The sequence below is a fragment of the Sander lucioperca genome, chromosome 18 (genome assembly GCF_008315115.2).
Source record: "Sander lucioperca isolate FBNREF2018 chromosome 18, SLUC_FBN_1.2, whole genome shotgun sequence".
Lineage (NCBI taxonomy): Eukaryota > Metazoa > Chordata > Actinopteri > Perciformes > Percidae > Sander > Sander lucioperca.
In genome coordinates, this window is record NC_050190.1 from 31,194,684 (window position 1) to 31,212,390 (window position 17,707).

Consider the following 17,707-nt stretch of genomic DNA (forward strand, 5'->3'; position numbering starts at 1 on the left):
CCAGCACTGAGAGGCTAAGGAGGAGCATCTACCCTCAGGCCACTAGGATCCTGAGAGAGGGTGACTACATTGTGCTTTATGATGAATCATGCACAAGAGGAACTTAAAGATATGAAAGAGGGTTGATTTATGTTGTTCCTGGAATCCCACAGTAACAGGAGGCATTATGGTTTCCATCAGGCTCAGCACATTTTCACAGTGAGCCCTCTCTTTAGTTTGGTTCAGTAACCATCATCAGTTAAGTTAACCTTTATAAGGGCGAACGTTCTCTAACACCACCCATTCTAGTGAAACATTAATGGTGGAAGTGCAAGGAAATATGTCTCCATTGCAGATTCTTAAACTGTAAAGATGCATGAGAAGCAAAACATCATGCGGGTATTTCAGAAAGTTATACAAAAGATCAATGTGTTGCTGTCCGATTTCATATTTTTCTAAATGCATGTAAAACGTTAATGTTGACAGGGGTAAATTTGTCACTCATGGTGGAACCTGGAAAGGTTTTTCTGCTGAATCCATTCAGGCATTCACTTTTAGCCTGTGGCAACAACCACAACTGACTGTTATGCACACGCTAATCTCATGTCTTTTTGGCAGATCAGGATATGTCAACAGCCTGGCTCCATTGACTCCTTAAAAATCACCCACGTTCCAATCATTAACTGATACTCTAACAAACACCAGCACATGATACTGTGCAAAAAATCACCCTTTTTGTGTAGAATATTACTCATAATTCTTATCTATTTTAGCTTTATTTATAGCTTTTCAGCATTGTTATTATGGCTTGGTTTGCATATCTTTTGCTTTCTGCTCCTTTTGAATTGTTGCTCACTTGTCTGACAGCATGACCTTGAAGTTTGTGTGCATAATGAGCAAGGTCAGGTGTCACTATGACAATAGCAACACAATATCAACATATCAACACAAACTGAACGTTACAAATAGCCACTTTTTAGTGGCTATTTGTAACTTTCAGTTTGTGATTGTAGTGGCGGCTTTGGACAAAAGTGCTAGTGTTTTTACCACATTTGATCTGGTCTTTTCTTTACGATGCTTTATTACCCACTGTATTACTGAGTTAGCGTTACCAGGAGGTCATATAATTGCGATGAATGTTTTGCTCAGATAGAAAATCATTCATTTACAATAAGAGAAGAAGTTACAGATGCATCGTTGCATTTCAAGGGTTGCATACGGTAACTTAGCCTACTTTGGATGTCTCGTGAGCTAAACCGGGTGTCACTGTCACTGTGTCACAAGCAAAAGCATTAGCAAGATTTTGTTGTAGCAACCAACGTAATAATAATAATAACAACTTAGATTTATATAGCGCCTTTCATGAAACCCAAAGACGCTTTACACAAGTACATGGGGACAAAAAGAAAAAGGTAGGCCAACACAAACACAGACTGAAAAGAAATAAAAACGTGCGCTAAATGGAAGGGGGGGGCGTAATTTAATGTTGGCTACTGACTTACAACCACGTCTCGCACTGTAAAGTTATTTTATGAATGAAATAGATATATTACATACATGAGGGCCAATTGCGGGTCGGTTTTGAATCATTTACAATCCCATAATTGTCTCCATATTTTGAAAGCCCAAACTAGATTGACTCGGGTTTTCGCCCGTCACACTCACTTTTAGATTGTAGTTGTTCTTCATTTAATTTCTTTTTTTTCTGGGATGGCCCTGCCCCAATATTAGCCATAACTACAACAGATAACTTCTAAAATAAAATTGAAATACAATTAGGCCTACATAAAGACATCTCCTGCTACCTTTTACCTGCACACTCACTAACAAAGGCTTTTCCGGTTTTAAACCAAAATCTATGACCCGTCAGAATAATCGATCGTTTTGTGACTTCGCAGGAAAAAAAATCGGACCTGGGAAAAGGCATTAATAAAAACTATAAAACTAGCTTTCTTTTCACTGTTAGTCTCGTTTGCTGTTACAGGTCATTCATGATCATTAGATGAAAAACTACACAGTTTCAGAAACATTTAAAAGTTACATATAGTTACTTTAATACACCAAGCAAATTTTGTACAAGAACTTGACACTGAATGAGGACTGTATACTTGTGTTTAAATGTGTTGTGCAAGTGTTTCTATTACAGTACGGTACACTTGCATTTTGAATTAACTCTAATGCTGTTGAAAGTAAAATTCAGTAATACAGATTTGACTGTGCAACAAGAGCCTAGAATACATCTGTAATACTAAAGGAGAAGCCTGAGTGAAGTGATACATAAACATCTCTAAATCATACAGACCTGTGCACTGTATTCGCTATCCTTGGTCCTATATATTCTCTTTTTCATGCTCAGACAAATACAAAGGTGCTCTTCTTGCTGTCAAAAGGTCAGCATCATGTTGTCTAGTGTGCATATGTGGAACGTGTCTGTATATGCAGACCCCCACACTGTAGTATAGAAGCGCGTCTGCTATATGCAAGTCCGCGTCTGTACTTAAGTATGATCAAGGCTATAACTGAACTTCAGGTGTGAAATCATTGGAGTGCCCCTTTAATGTAATGTAATGATCACAAAAAGTCAAAGTTTTATTAAACGTTTATTTACATGAAATATACATTTTGTTCGGAATTCACATGCAAACTTTTAAACATGAATAATTTAAAATCATAAAAAAGACGCCTAAAAACAAAATTTTACTGGAGTTTTAAAACAATGAATCAACATTAAGAGAAAAGCTTGGGTAAATGGGTTAACCCAGCCGAACCTGTTCTTGGTCAATAATTTAGAGACAAGCTTGAAAATCAGTCCGGACAAGTACCATGGCTGTGGAACAATGCTGAACTACCACAATAAGGAAAACCAGTGAAAATATATGAGAGAGAGAGAGAGAGAGAGAGAGAGAGAGAGAGAGAGAGAGAGAGAGAGAGAGAGAGAGAGAGAGAGAGAGAGAAAATATGGGCACAGAATAATGTGGTGGCCCTGCAATACAATCAAAACACCCAGTGTGAAAGATTTAAGGCATTTTCACCTGATAGCAGTCAGATGTAAGGCAGATTTAGTAGTACAGATGGTGTGGTCCATGTGTTCACAAAAAGAGCTACAAATATTGGACTATATTTACAGTATATTATCCAACTGGCTTGAATAAGGCGTTCTAAATTCAAAGTAGCTCTATCTGACACTGCCATCTTACTATTCACCGTAATACTATTTCAAGTTTTTTTGTGCAAGTTAATGTGTGCAAAAGGCAGCGGGTAAGCAGGGTAACAAAGGGCCCTTTTAAAAGCGAGACTGTGAGAAGCACTGGACATTATATTTTGGTCCCTCGACTTTACAGTTTTGTGTTCACATGAAACAAGGGGGAACAACAGAGCACCAATACTGCCGTTTCTGTGTCTCATGGCTGAAACATGTGTCAAGAGAGCATTGATCCGTTACAAGTTAACCTTGAATGGCTGTCATAAGCGGTACTTCAGTCTTTCATACCAGTGCGAGCCCCCAAAAGCAAACATGAGCAGCAAGGCCATGTCCTGAGCAGAGCTGTGGTTGGGTCTAATGATGGGCTTTTAGCCAATATTTACATGCCAAATAAAATGAAGTGAAAGGGTGCTAAAGAGACAAAAAGTGAGAATACTGTTGCGGTAAAAGTTTTGTTCTCATTATGCGCTGCCAGAAGCCACAGAATGACATTTGACATGCTGTCAGCAGCAAAACAATAAAGACCGTGTTTACTCTAACAATTTGAGGGTATTCTGAGGCATCTAATGTATGTCACAATGGGAGGATCATCTCCAAAGCAGATCAAAATTAAAAGGGAAAAAAAATAAAGGCAAACAAATCTTAGAGTGTCTGTCTGGCAGGATATTAAGATTTGCTGTAAATGCTTCTCTGTTCATAAAGTTAAGCATTTTCAAGTTTACTCTCAGCTGGTTCTAGACATCCAGATGTGGCTATGCATCGCTGATAACCTCTAGTGCAGTCACAATTATATTGCTTTTAGTCAAAATAAAACAGAAATCTCAGACACAACAAGTTAAGGACTTCACATAAAAAACAAGTGAAATAACAAAAAAGGAGGAGATTTGGCCCTTAACCACCTTCATTTTCTTTAAGGATAAATGTTTGGCTCAGGTTTTAAAAAATACAGTCTGCACAGAAATGGACTCTGAACTGTCCTCATTTGGTGGAATTGTGCAATGGGAGACATACACCCATGTAGCCATTGAATAAAAGCTACTGTCCTTCATTTTAATAAATATAAAAACACCAATATGGTGAATATGCATAAAAAAAACTAAGGAGATCAAATACATTCCCACATATAACTTATCAGCCTATGAATAGAAAAAAATGCACTCATGGTAAATAGTTCTTAGTTTCGACATTACAATAAATGTGTGGCATATAATTTCTCAAACCATATAAAAAGATATAAATAGAGCAGATGTTAAATACTCATGGGGTTGTAGGTCATGCTCTGTAGTCTATTTTCATGAAGATGTTTCAAGACTTTATAGATAGCTCACCTCTTAAATAGTCAACATGATGTAGATTTTCATTTCTCAGCTATGAGCAGAGCATTCATTTGAAATTTTATCTTGGTTTTGCAGTCTTTCATTATCAGACCTCCAAAAGTGCAATGGGACTTCTGATGTTCATTCAAACAATTCACATTAGAATACATATACTTCAATGTCAACCAAGAACTAACAACAACAGAGGACCACGCAGATGTGACAACTTTACATAGTTAAGACTGATATCTCAACATTCTGTATTTTCTTCCTTTGCATATTCCTCTACAAGTTTCTCATAGGAGTGGCTGTGTTCTGATCCGTCACTAGTGAACACAGACCCTTCAGATTCAGAACTCTGCTCCTCCTTGGAGTTTGTTTCAATGTTTTCATCACATGTAGTAATGGATAGTTTTAATTTAGAATCATCATCATCATCATCATCATCCTCCTCTTCCAAGTTATTGCCAAGAAAGTTCTCCTCGTCTATAAAAGTAATGTTTGCATTTTGGAATGTTAGGGGATGGTACTCCTTAGAGTCCCATGTCCTTCGACCACCTGCTCCACAATCTCCCACCCCTCCATTCTCTAGGTCAACGTCCTTGTCAAGCTGGTTCTCATACATTTGGCCCTGGTCAAGTTCTAGGTCACCCTCTACTTGGTCCTCTGTTAGCAGCAAACCGCTGTCTGAGCCCAGGAGGTAGTTCTTAGACTTTGAAAAAGCAACAGTGACACGCTCACTTAAACTATAGCGTCTCTTTTGGCGTGGTGAATGGTCCAGACTAAGGATTGTGTGACCATTAAACACGGGAGCGTCATTGCAACTCTTGGAACGACCAATCTCTTTGGAGTTATTAATGGTGTTGGCACTACCGCTGTTACTTCTGTCATCTTTTTTGGTGCCAATCTGCTTAATCAAGTCATTGTAGCCTTCCTGCTTCTTGGACAGGAAGCTGAAGATGTTGACGTCATTAGGAGTGGGTGGCAAACGAAGGGCGGCTTTCTGAGTCTCTTTGTAGTGCCGGAGCTCATCAAGAGATAGCTTGCGCAGCTTCCGGCGTTTCTTCAGTGCCTTGTGGGCCTCAATCACCATCCGCACTTTCCAGTTGAAAAACAAAGAAAGCCAGGCCAACCCCAGATAAATCCACACTTCCACAAAGTAACGGTACAGAGTTGGGTATTCTTTATTTGGTTCCACACCTGCAAGGACAAATAAAATAATCAAGGGTCATTTAATTCCAAAATGCTGGCCTGGTTTACTTTGATTGGTTCAATCAAAACGTTGTGATTTGTTTATTTCTAATTTATTTCTCAGCTTACCTGCTACCAAGTCCCCAAAACCAATCGTGGTCAAGGTGACAAATGAGAAGTACAAGCCTTCAATATATGTCCAACCCTCTTGGGACATAAATACAAAAGGAGGAAGGACTAAATGGACCAGCACACCCCAGAGAAGAAATACAGCTGTGCAGGTAAATTGAGCCTTTCTCTGGAAAACAAACAGAAAACAAACATTAATTCAGGTGCAGGTTTTGTGATACCACAGAGAGATGCAAGTACTTCTTCCAGAAGTGGAATAAAAGCTTATATCAACCTACCAGTGAAAATCCTTTCTTGGTTAGATACTGGCCCATGTGCTTGGCCCTGCCACCGAAGAACTTTCCTAGCTCACTGATCCAGGTAAGACATAAAGGCACCCCAAACAGACCGTAAAGGATGCAAAATACACGGCCTGCTGACGTTTTAGGGGCAATGTTCCCATATCCTTTAAAAAGTGAAAGTGAGTGGTTAGGGTAAGGATGTGTTAACCATGTACACCTATTTATGTCTTTTTAGCATGGCTTAACAAGAGGACAAGGGAATTAACAAAACCATACCCCCAATACGGGTTGTCTTAATCCAAGTCCATCTTATATGTGTCCTGTACATTTGATTTATACACACTTTGGCAAAACATCCAGTAGTTGGCTGCATTCAAGTTTGTCCCAATGGAACAAAGTAAACTAGTTCTAAAAGTCTGCTTGACTGTAACATTACTGTCTCATTTTCTCTTAAACATTCAAGTAAGGTCTGACAAAAAAAGCCTTTTTCCCCCCATCATAGCTAGATTTGTCACTGTTGAATTTACAAAAGTACTTACCGATAGTGGTGATAACAGTGGCGGCAAAAATAACAGCATTTGGCCAGTTCCAGTTGTTGAAGGTCTTGCTGCCAGTTATAGTGATCCCTTGGCCTGCAGCATCAGACACCGCCTAAGGACAAAGAAGAAACACAATTGAGTACATAGGCTTGAATTCAACTTAAAGAGAGAAATTAATGGAGGCCGAACAAATGGATTCTATCAATTGGCAGTTATAAAAAAAGAAGAGAAAAGAAGGCAGGAAGTTTGCTTGTGTGTAAGCTCCATGTCTTCCACCACATCCTTCCTGTGATATGTCGATGGTATCTCCAGTGGTACCGGAGAGCTGAAATGATACTCAGGCACCCTGGAGAATCACCGCCGCCATGTGGGCTTCATAGTTCCGACCACTGCTTATATTGGTAGAGAAACAGGAAGGTCTAAACAGCTGTTTCATAATACCATGAAGATGCATGGATTAAAAGCTTACTAGGGTTCTTCAGTGGTTGCTCTGTTTGTTTTTCTTTTTCAAGATCCAAAGTTGCCCTTAATATACACAATACGATAAATTCTTCAAGACAAAAGGTATTATTTTGTGCTTAGTCTCGCATTGCCAGACCTTCCTCCACAGCGCTGCAGAGCCAGGTCTGGTTAGTCCACACAGCATTCCGGGATGGGAGAAAAATGTGCTCTTGTTTATTGGCATTTCTTTAAACCAATCACAATCATCTTGGGCGGCGCTAAGTGCAGGACGCTATGACAGTACCTCTGCAAAATAGCTTTGGGAAGGAACTTGTTTTGGTGGAACGTGCACGTTCAAAAATTGTTTTAATCGTGCGAGAGAAAACTCAGATTGGACAGATAGTCTAGCTAGCTGTCTGGATTTACACGGCAGAGATCTGAGGAGCAGTTAACCATAGTCTTCATAAATCGACCGGAGTTTAGAATGCCAACACAAAGAAAGCGGAAGGTGAGGGACATCCAGCCGAAAATGAGGAACATTCGGCGGAATTTCCGACGGCACCTTAGCAATCCCGGAAATGAAACGTCGTCGATATAGACTTTTTTGTGCTCAATCCACAGGCAATATTTGTCTCTAACCACCTATATCATGGGATACATCAGATCACTCTTGCAAGGAACTTTCAGTGTTGACTTCGAAAGGAGACAGAAAATGCTTAATCAATCATTCCCAGCCACATGTGTGCAGAGTACAGAAACTAGATTCCCCCTGTGGGGTATTCGCAAACACCCAGCCATGTGTGGTGGGACAATGCTCTACCCCCCACAGCAAAGTTCTTCTTTTTCCAAATATGCTTTTAGGGGGAAAATATGCAGGGGTTGGCAAAATTCATATAAGCCCTAAAGCCCTGGAAGATGCTTGGTTCTTTAATAATAACCGGTCTGTGACAGTTCTACTCTGTAATTACCAGCACAAGGGGAGGCAATTCTTTTGTCTGCTGAAACAACAGAGTTTCTCCGTTGGGCTTTAGGATGACAGCAGCGATGACCGAGTTTGTGTTCGAACCATGACTAGAAATTAAAGAGGAAAAACCTCCTTCACGCCCTTTTACATTTGACAGTCCTCTTGAGCCCACAGCATCTGTAATATCTGGTTACATTTATATGCATGGGTTAACCTTGTTATGGGCCATGTTCAGGCTAAAATCTTATTTGCTTAAGCTGATTACAGAAACCTTTGATACTCCACAACTGCATATCCCTGTTGACTTAATGAACCAGGTAGCACTACAGTCATGTAGATATGACAGTTTACCTGTAAAAAGAAAAAAAGAAAATGTTGGGCTATATTTACGCAACAATCGGTGTAGAATCGGCTACATCTAACATACAAAAGGAAAGACAGACAATCAATTGTAATCTGTGCAATGTATTTTTTTAACATCAAAATGTTCCTCTCACACAATCTTTTGTACAAATGATGAAAACACTACTGGAACAAGAAGAGACACCACAGCAGAATGTATCAAACCAAAAGCAGGTTACTCTGGTAACTTGATAAACATGCATGTTCATTCTTCAAATCTGCCCACAGACAAAGGGCATCACAGTACTGTAGGTTTCCAGCACTGTGGCTTGTACTAATGGAAAGTGATGAGACAAAGTTTATATCATGAAAAAAAGATTTTAAATTCATGAAATTTCAATGACAGACTTTTGGTAAAACCCCAAAACAACCATTCATTTATTCCTCTGTTGCAGCCAATATTAAATTGTACCCCAATAGCTAGGACTGTAATAGTTTGAGGTTTGTTTGCTATGAAAAAGTGACAGATGTTATGTTTGTGAGTCATTTCTGTGGTGTGCGTGTGTGTGTGTGTGTGTGTGTGTGTGTGTGTGTGTGTGTGTGTGTGTGTGTGTGTGTGTGTGTGTGTGTGTGTGTGCTTAGCTCTGCACCTTATACTAGCCTAATGAGGGTACATGTTCACAGTCCGTCTGCCGTATAAAAAGTGCTGAAGATTTTGTACAAAACGCTGATTCACAGGAATTCAATGAGGGCAGAGTGCAAGCTAAATCACAGGAGTGAGCACCATGCCCTCAATGTATATCACACATATAGGATAAGAAAGATAACCTTTAAAAAGGCAGACTTTAGATGTTAACATATTCACTGATAATGCACATTTTGAAATATCCTGTATTGCTACCAGTGTGTTATCTGTGACTTACAAAAAAGGTACTAATAAAGAACTAACTAGGCTAACTAAAGATAGTCAAACATGACTGAACAGACTTTGCAATGAACAAGGTTCTTATAAAGGTTAAAAAGTCAACTACTGGTCAACTCATGGTCACCTCAGGTCTCAATTAACCCTGAGAACAAGTCAAAAGGCACAAGCATCTGGGGAGAAAGATAAAAGACACTTTGTGTCATACTGAGCCCAAACCAGCTTAGGAGGAGGTTGTTAAACTGGCTTTTTTACAAGCCTGACCACTAGACATCTATATATCAGGCTATCCACATGGATATTACTGACTGGATGAAGTTTTTAAAGAGCTTAATAGACCCCAACACAGTTTTGGAAAACCTATCATGAGCTTAGGAAATACCATTTGCAGAAGATGCTTCTCTAAAACAATGTTTCTTCTGTAAATGTCAAGTTGGTTCTGGGAAAAAAAAAAAAAAAAACCACACACAAAATAACCCAGCAATTTTGGTTAAAAGAATGTTTGCATTTATAAATCTCTACAAATGGTGTTCACCAAAATTACATTTTGCAATGTGGCACACCTGACTAAGGAAGCCGGAAGACTATAGACTATACTTTGCATGCTTAGGCCTGTAGATTTATTTATCACACATCTGCATTCTCATTAATCCTTGCTGTCCTGTCCGTGACTGTCAATTATCGTATCAGCTGTTCTCATCAGCTGGTCACATCAGTTGATCTCATCCATCCAATAGCTCAGCGACACACCTACATTGTTAGCCTATCATTCTGCTGCTGCCTCTGTTTAAATAGGATTCTCTCTCTGCCTGTACATGCCTGTGCATTCGTGCTGCTGTTATGTGTGCGGTAAGTTCGCGGCTGTTAGGCTTTTTTTAAAATTAGTTCTATATTGCTGTCAGCTGCAATTTCAGTGCAAATTGTCACAAATGGCAAAGCACCTCCACAACCTCCCCATCACCACCAGTCTTTGGCAGATTCATCATCTCCATCAGCTTGATCAGAATCTTCAGCCCCCACCACCAGTGTCTGGACTCCATGGGGGGATTTATTCTGCTGCTGCTCAGGGCAGACACTCCTCTATTCCAAATCTTCCTGTAGAGTCTAAGTTCCAAAGACCTTCTACCAAGACCTTTACTTCATTCACTTGTCTCTCCTGATTAAAATGAAATCAGGTGGGAACATATCTGTATTAAATAAAGCAAAACTAAATACTGCCTCAGCTCATTAATGATTAACGTAACACTGACTCACTCAAGTGTGGTTGGTACACTGCATTATTGAGATATAACAACATGGCAGCAAGATGTCCTTGCTTTTACAAAAGTTAAATAACAGTACAAGTATATATAAGTATAGTACAAGTACAAACAAATACACAACAAATAAAAATGGTCCTCCAGAATCTATGATCAGAACTGTGTCCAAAGCAGCTTTCTGCTATACAGAAATAAAAGATCCTAGAATGCCGTAATCAGAATCAAGTATTCACCAAAGCTGTGTAATAACTCAGCACTGCCCTATATGTCCAGCCACAAAATACAACACACACCTCAATGAAAATCCCAGCCTCCTACACTGAGCAACCTTTTCAAACCATTTTCTGTAAATATGGTGAGAAATGCCAAACATTGTGCCAGAACCTTTAAGCTGTCAGCTGCAGTAAACAGCATCAGAGAAAAAGCATGCAGGGTGGAAACAGGAACAGTCTTTTACATTTCTGCAAGATCTCTGAAGACCTTTTTTTTTCTATTGGATTGGATGTTTATGATATTTACTGAAACAAACCAATAATTACAGCAATACTTATTTACTCATTGAGCATAAATATTTTGGGATATGGTTATACTGAAACAAATCAACGGTTAAGCTATAAACAATCTTTGCCTCTCATTAAAGCCAGACATTCATAATAAAAGGATTACACATAAGTTGTGAAAAAAGCTTGATATGAAATACATTAAGTTGACTTTAAAATCACGATGTGGTGGCATACACACTCTAAAGGATTTTTTTTTTTTTTTTTTTACTTTTGTGGAACTGAAAATATTGCCAAACTGCAGGCATCTGCCACTAGCTCACTCTGATAAGCAAAAGGAAAGTAAAAAAAACCACAATGACAAACTCCAACTGTTATCGGGACAGATGGCCCAGCATACCACTCCAGCTCCTAGGTATTTTTCCACTTCCAGCACATGAGCACAACAGCTGCTCGCTTCTGGGCAGGACTGACCGCCTTGCTAACAATGAAGTCACTCAAGCTCTTCCATGTCAGTACGTATTAATTCCTATACAAAAGTGGATGGGTTGCAAACAAAGTGTTTTCTAGAAACAATGCAGAGATTTCACTGTGCGCACTAATCAAAAGATCCACCGGTGTGTGATTTCTTTTTTCCAATGGACAAACCAATCTTGTCTTCACAAATTAATATAAATAAACTGATACTAATTAATGCACTTATGGCCCACAAAGTACAGACAACTTATGTCCCATTTTACTGCTTTTTCTCTATTTGGTAAAAACACAAAAAGGCAAGCTGGAAAATTGGCAGACAGTAAAAGGATTCTTACAGCTTTCATTTGTTGAGCAGAGCATATTACACCATGTACAGATTAGTAAATGGCTGCTTTAAACACGGCTGTTAATACTGCAGGAGATTGAAAATCTTACTTCATTAACACAACATATGGCATTTTTATTTATTCCTCATGTTTCTTTGTTGGGCTGATAAACTTTGCAGGATCATTGCTAAACCAGGTCATCCTCCAGAACAGTGTAGGTTGGTTACAATTGGTTTGCTAACGTAAATTAATTCTCACATTGTACTGGCAATATATGACACGTCTAGCCCTCTGGCTATGAAATTAATCAAATTAAGCATACAAGGTGAATAAAGAGATAACATTTAAAATACAATGCTACCTTCCATGACTTCAGTGTAATTCTTCTTTTTCTCTTCCTTTTAAAAAGGGGAAGAAAGACTTGGCTATTGCATGCCAGCGGCCCTAGACAGCAACCTAGGCACATGACAAAGTCAGCTATCCCCGAAAACAGAGCACTTCTTCATTGTGCTTTTTCATTCTGATGAGGGGCCATGTTTCACTTCATGCATGTGACAGCAGCGTGTTGAGCAGTGTTTGCAAACTTCATGTTTGGCTACACAAACATAATCTTTAATCTTTAAGTCATGTGTAACGAGACTATCATGCAAAAAATAAATAAAAGGGATGCTCCTCTGCCAAGTCAAAACGCAACAAGTGCAAACCAAAGCTGCACTGAGGAAAGGCACATTTAAAGTTTGTATCAGTGGTCACAGTTTTGACTCATTCCAGTCAACTCTTGACCAGTCAACTCTAGACTAAGAAAAAAAAAAAAGGCAAACCCTAATTTTATGCATATCCAATGATATGTCATGTATGAGTTCAACGTTTATGGTAGGAATATAGATGATATAGATGGGAGGGACTGAGAAGTTGTTGATGTTCAAGTCCTGGATCTTCGCAATCCTACCTACAGCACCTTTAATGTCACCCACGGTTGTGATTGGTTTAAAGAAATACAAACAAGTCAGAGAATTTTTTCCCCCTATCCCAGAATAGAAAGGCAGTGTAGCCAAATCATTGAGGGCTGAGTCTGACACAGTGCTGTGGAGATAGATCTGGTAATGCAAGACCAACTCAAATGTGAGGATTTGCTAGTATTCTTTGTCATAGACAGTAAACAGTATAGTTGAATAGAATATATTTTGGACTGGTTTTGGACAAACTGATTAAGGTCCTCACTGTGGGCTTTAAGAAATTGTGAATGCTATTTCTTCATAATATTTTTAAATTTCATGGACTAAACGATTAAATTGATGATAAGCAGCCCTACTTTTGAGGCATGAAATTACTATTTACATGCATAAATTAATTAATTAAGTAATTACATAAACAATGACAAGTTATAGTAAAGAACATTCATTGTTATCTACAGCTTAATCTCTGCAGCTAGTATTCCAAGATAGATAGAATTTGGAATTGCTGTTTTTTAAATGAGTATAAATAATTGCTAAATGTAAAAGTTTTGGGGGCTGTAATGTTGCAAGTACCGAAGACTAAAACTGAGAAAATTAGAAGGAGCTATGAAAACATGCACTACTTTAATGACTGAGATATACATACATGCATGTAAAAGCAATGCTGTCAACTTCATAATGCATTCTTATCCTGTCTATACCCATTGCCCACAATTCTTTTGGGCAACGCTGAAACACAGTGCACGCTGCTTACACTTCATGCTACGACCAGGACACTCTTGAGTGTTCAATTCTTATTTGCCGTAGAGATAACATGCAGCCACCCCCCTTCACTGAACTTTTATAACAGCTTCTCAAGAGCCAACATTGATGGGCCATAAAATCCAATCTGTAAACCGTGACCACTTCAAGGGTCCTATGGTTAATAGTAAACTCCTTGTTAATAAAACAGAGAAGACTTGCTTTTTTTACAAGACGAGTGTCGCCTTCTCTTGTTAAACCTGCTTTTATATTTTAATTGTTAACAAGCTTTGCAAAGTTTCCACAATGGAAACCTTAGAGAACCTCTGCTCCTGACACAAATGAAGTAGATAAAGGAAACTTAAGGGTATACTGCATGTTTATCCGTTTTAATATACTGTTTCCAAAGCATTTGCAGCAGGTGTCTTGGCAAACGCCAACAGAGGAAAAAAGTGGTTAACCACACATCTAGAATTATGATAAGATGACAGGACACATGACTGGGGAAAGGGTTCAAAAGTCAAAACATGCAATTTTTTTATTATCCTTTGAAAGTGCCTTGAAACCCCAAAGATGACATTATATGGCCTTTGTCCCACAGAAAGCGCACACAGAAGCAGGAAATGTTTCAGTCGAGCGGCCGCTCAAAGTTCAACCAAATCACAGCTCTTTCAGCTACCAACGTTCAACTACCAAAAGAAAATGTCCAAAATATCTCAACTATAATATGCCTGAATACATTAAGAAGCAGATTTGGCCACTGCGGGGATTTGGTTGTTACAAAGATGTTACAAATGGGGGGAGGTTCATGTGCATATCCCTTTCATTCCCCCCCCCCCCCAAACACAAAAAGCAGAAGGAAGCAGAAGGGGGGATGGTGGGATAATAAATCTCCCTAATACTGATGTGGGCCCAAAAAGGGGACAGGTTGAGACATGTTTCTGGTTATACTTGCAAGTGCAACCCCCCCCCACAAAAAAAAACACACACACACACACACACACACACACACACACACACACACAAATAGGCATTGGAACAATGCCTGATTCCCTTGTCTCGACATAAACAATCCACTGTCAGTGTTACAAGTGCAGAAAAGGATTCCTCTGAGATGGTATGTTACGCTACTGTTTACACTGCAAACACACAAATCAAGCCTTCTTTCTGCACTCTCTTCTTCTTCACAGTGAAGGACTTCCCGCTGACATATTAAGATCATATCTTCTTGTTATACTCAAACACCCAACAGAAAGAATCAAGGTCATAAACCCTCCACATATCAAGGAACTGAACAAACAACATGTCATGGGGAAAACACCTGTGACATCACAGGAGTATTAACTTGTGCATTTAGTGCTGACGGTAATACCAGAGGTCAATGGCACCAGCTTTACTACTGGTTAAGGAACTGCCTTTTTAACAAGAAAGTGTCAATGGAACACCATGGCCTGCAGCTTTTAATGGCTGATGTTACAGATCGCCCCCCAACACACCCAGTATCATAATCACTGCTCCAGACAGACTGTATGTCATCTTAACTGCATCAGGTAGTAAAATAGGCCAATACTCATCTTTAGGCATGGACACAAGGACCCCACCAAAGATAGTTGCGTTAGTGTTTGGAGAAAGCTTACATATCAGCTGAGGCTTATTAAGCCCCTCATGTGTCAACACTTTCAAATCAGAAATAACAGCAGCAATACCATATTTTAACATTGATTCGATTATTCACTTTGGACTGCCTATAAAGGCATGCAGCGTTTGACTGGTTCACAAAATGTGTTTCACAAAGTCAATAGACATAAAATTCAGTTTAAGAATGTGTCCATACCTCTAATATTTTGTCCAAATCATCCTTGGTCAGACAGGGATAGTCCTCAAGTATTTTATCCTTCTGGGCATTATACTGCATTGCAGCCAGCTTCCAATTAGGCTCCTCCAGGACTTGAAAAATTGCTGCCCCAATGGACAGGTAAAAAATAATGGCAGAAGTCAACAAGGGGCCTTTATCTACCATACTTATGTACAATGACTCAACTTGGAGTGCGCGGGACAGGGGAAAAAGGAGGGGGTAGATGACAACAATACCCGAAGTTATGCGGGACTCATTCTCAGCAAGTCTTTTTCGTTTACGAAATGTTTCTTCTTCCGCGCGAGAGGTCTAAAAAATGCATGAAACGTGCCGCTGCTGGCAGCATTGGGCTCGAGACGTAACAGGATAAAAGCAGTCATAAAGCGGGGCTGAGCGCGCGTGGAATCGCAGCTGCAATAGTATTCTCGTTTCCACGTGCGCACCCAGAGAAATACTGCTTGCTGAAGCCCGAACTCTGAGCAGGGGAATGGAGAAGAGCAACGAAGATCCGCCCAGGAAACAAAGCAAGGAGAGGGGGGGGGGGCACCTACTCTATGAAGTTTGTTTCGTTTTCTTTTTTTTTGGTTACAGGTGAAACTTACAGCTGTGACAGTCCAAAGTACGTTCAACACAACACTGTCTCAACCATTTTTTTTTTTTTTGTAAAACTGTAGCCGACCACACATTTAATATACTTTAATTCCACAAAGTTGATATGTTTATCACTTTTTTTCCAAAGTACTTTTAGGAATTTGCTACAAACAAAAGTACAAAACTAAGTTGTTTAGTCCTAAATGCAACCAATTTGTCTAAGAATTTTAAGCCCAACCATTGTTACTTCAGCAGACCATAGTGTAAATGAATGCATACAAGTACAAGTCTAATATCTGCTAATGAAATCAGGTTTTTGTGGCACCATCTGGTATTTATTGCATTGCTTTTCTAGCCTCAAAACCCCAGCCAGATTTCTTTTTCATTTATGTTGTTTATTGTTATTATGTAAATGAGCCAAAATTGAGTTTAGCAGTGCCACTGAATCTCCATCTCCCTGCAAAACATGTAGGTTTTGTTCATTAGAATTAATCTGCCTGCTGTCATAGTGAGTCATTGTGAGACTTTATATGCACACAGTTGCAAATTGATGTCATAACTTCAAAGAATGTCACCACAGACAGTACAATACTGTGTTATATATATGCTGTAAATATCACAGTGGCATTTCAAGAAATTCCCCACCCACCTTAATATCTCTTTAAGGTGTTTGGTGAGATAGCGCTCATCAATATGGAGCAAACTTGCAAAAGAAGAAGTTGAGTTGAAAGATGGTGATTAGTTGTAGAAGGACATGCACCTAAGGTAAACCTGTGTCATCGTCCAGAACTCAACTGCTCAATTGGTTTCTTATGTGATGCGTTCTGTAGTCTTTTAGCTGATGTGAGGAGCAAATATCAAATAAAGAAACACATACAGTATTATTGATTAGTGTTTTAGTGATGGTTTATTATCATTCCTGCGAATCAAAGTAGCCCACAGAGTTGGACACTGCATGCAATTTGCATTAGTTTGCATTGGAGTGTGAGAAAAGTAACATCATATTGATGTATTGATGTGCACTTCCAAAATCATTGTTGTCACAAGATAAGTCATGGCATGCAAGATAACAAGACATTGCATCATGCTTACTGGTGTACTTGCCCAAGTTCGTTTTCTTCTCAGTGTGTGTGTGTGTGTGTGTGTGTGTGTGTGTGTGTGTGTGTGTGTGTGTGTGTGTGTGTCATTTTAAGACAATTGCACTCCCACATATTTATGTGGTGCTTTGCTCCCTGTCAAAACACAATTTTGCTGTTTCCTTTACACAATGGCATTTAATTAAAGGCAAATGACTTCATTGCTAATGTCCAACATGCATGTTGAACTGTATAAAAGCTAAATGTTCACAGAAGTAAGTGGCAACTATTGAAACTAAACTAAATGTACAGTTAGAGTCACTAGCTCTGCAGGTTGTGTTAGTGCAAGTGTTAACCTGTTCTTTTAAAAAAAAAAGATGTTAAAACATTTGGGAGAGTATCTTAGAGTTTGTTGGATTTTCCACAGTAAAACAACAAAAAACACCTTCATCATGTCAAAGAACAACTTTGACATTTTATTGTTAGTAGTCAGAGGTACTTTAACATGTCAGCACAGTCTAACGAATTATACACTAACTCCAAACTCCAAACCTATTTGTTTAGACTAGCTTTTAATACGTAGCAGTGGTGTGACAATTTCACTCTCCTGTTTCTTTGTA

At 39.1% G+C, this 17,707-nt stretch overlaps 1 protein-coding gene across 2 annotated transcripts; it reads right to left on the reverse strand.

Annotated features, from left to right (window-relative positions):
- Positions 1-544: 544 nt before the first annotated feature.
- Positions 545-15,912, reverse strand: kcnk5a (potassium channel, subfamily K, member 5a). Of its 2 annotated transcripts, XR_004108798.2 has the most exons (6): positions 15,400-15,912; positions 6,638-6,749; positions 6,096-6,262; positions 5,818-5,986; positions 4,684-5,697; positions 545-556 (listed from the first exon to the last, which is right to left on the reverse strand). XR_004108798.2 is itself a non-coding variant. In XM_031321340.2 (5 exons), exons 1-5 carry the CDS (start codon positions 15,583-15,585, stop codon positions 4,748-4,750), a joined length of 1,584 nt encoding a protein of 527 aa, XP_031177200.1. In that variant the 5' UTR covers positions 15,586-15,912; the 3' UTR covers positions 2,570-4,747. The 2 variants fall into 2 exon arrangements, 1 of the variants encoding a protein (XP_031177200.1); XM_031321340.2 differs by lacking the exon at positions 545-556 and having other exon boundaries at positions 2,570-5,697.
- Positions 15,913-17,707: the final 1,795 nt, after the last annotated feature.

Bases quoted from the DNA above. Each gene is read 5' to 3' on its own strand.
- kcnk5a (XM_031321340.2), bottom strand. From the start codon at position 15,585: ATGGTAGATAAAGGCCCCTTGTTGACTTCTGCCATTATTTTTTACCTG. The intron at 6,750-15,399 runs GTATGGACACAT...CTTTGTCCTTAG, and splicing joins ATTTGGACAAAATATTAGAG to GCGGTGTCTGATGCTGCAGG. The intron at 5,698-5,817 runs GTAAGCTGAGAA...TTGTCCTTGCAG, and splicing joins TTTTGGGGACTTGGTAGCAG to GTGTGGAACCAAATAAAGAA.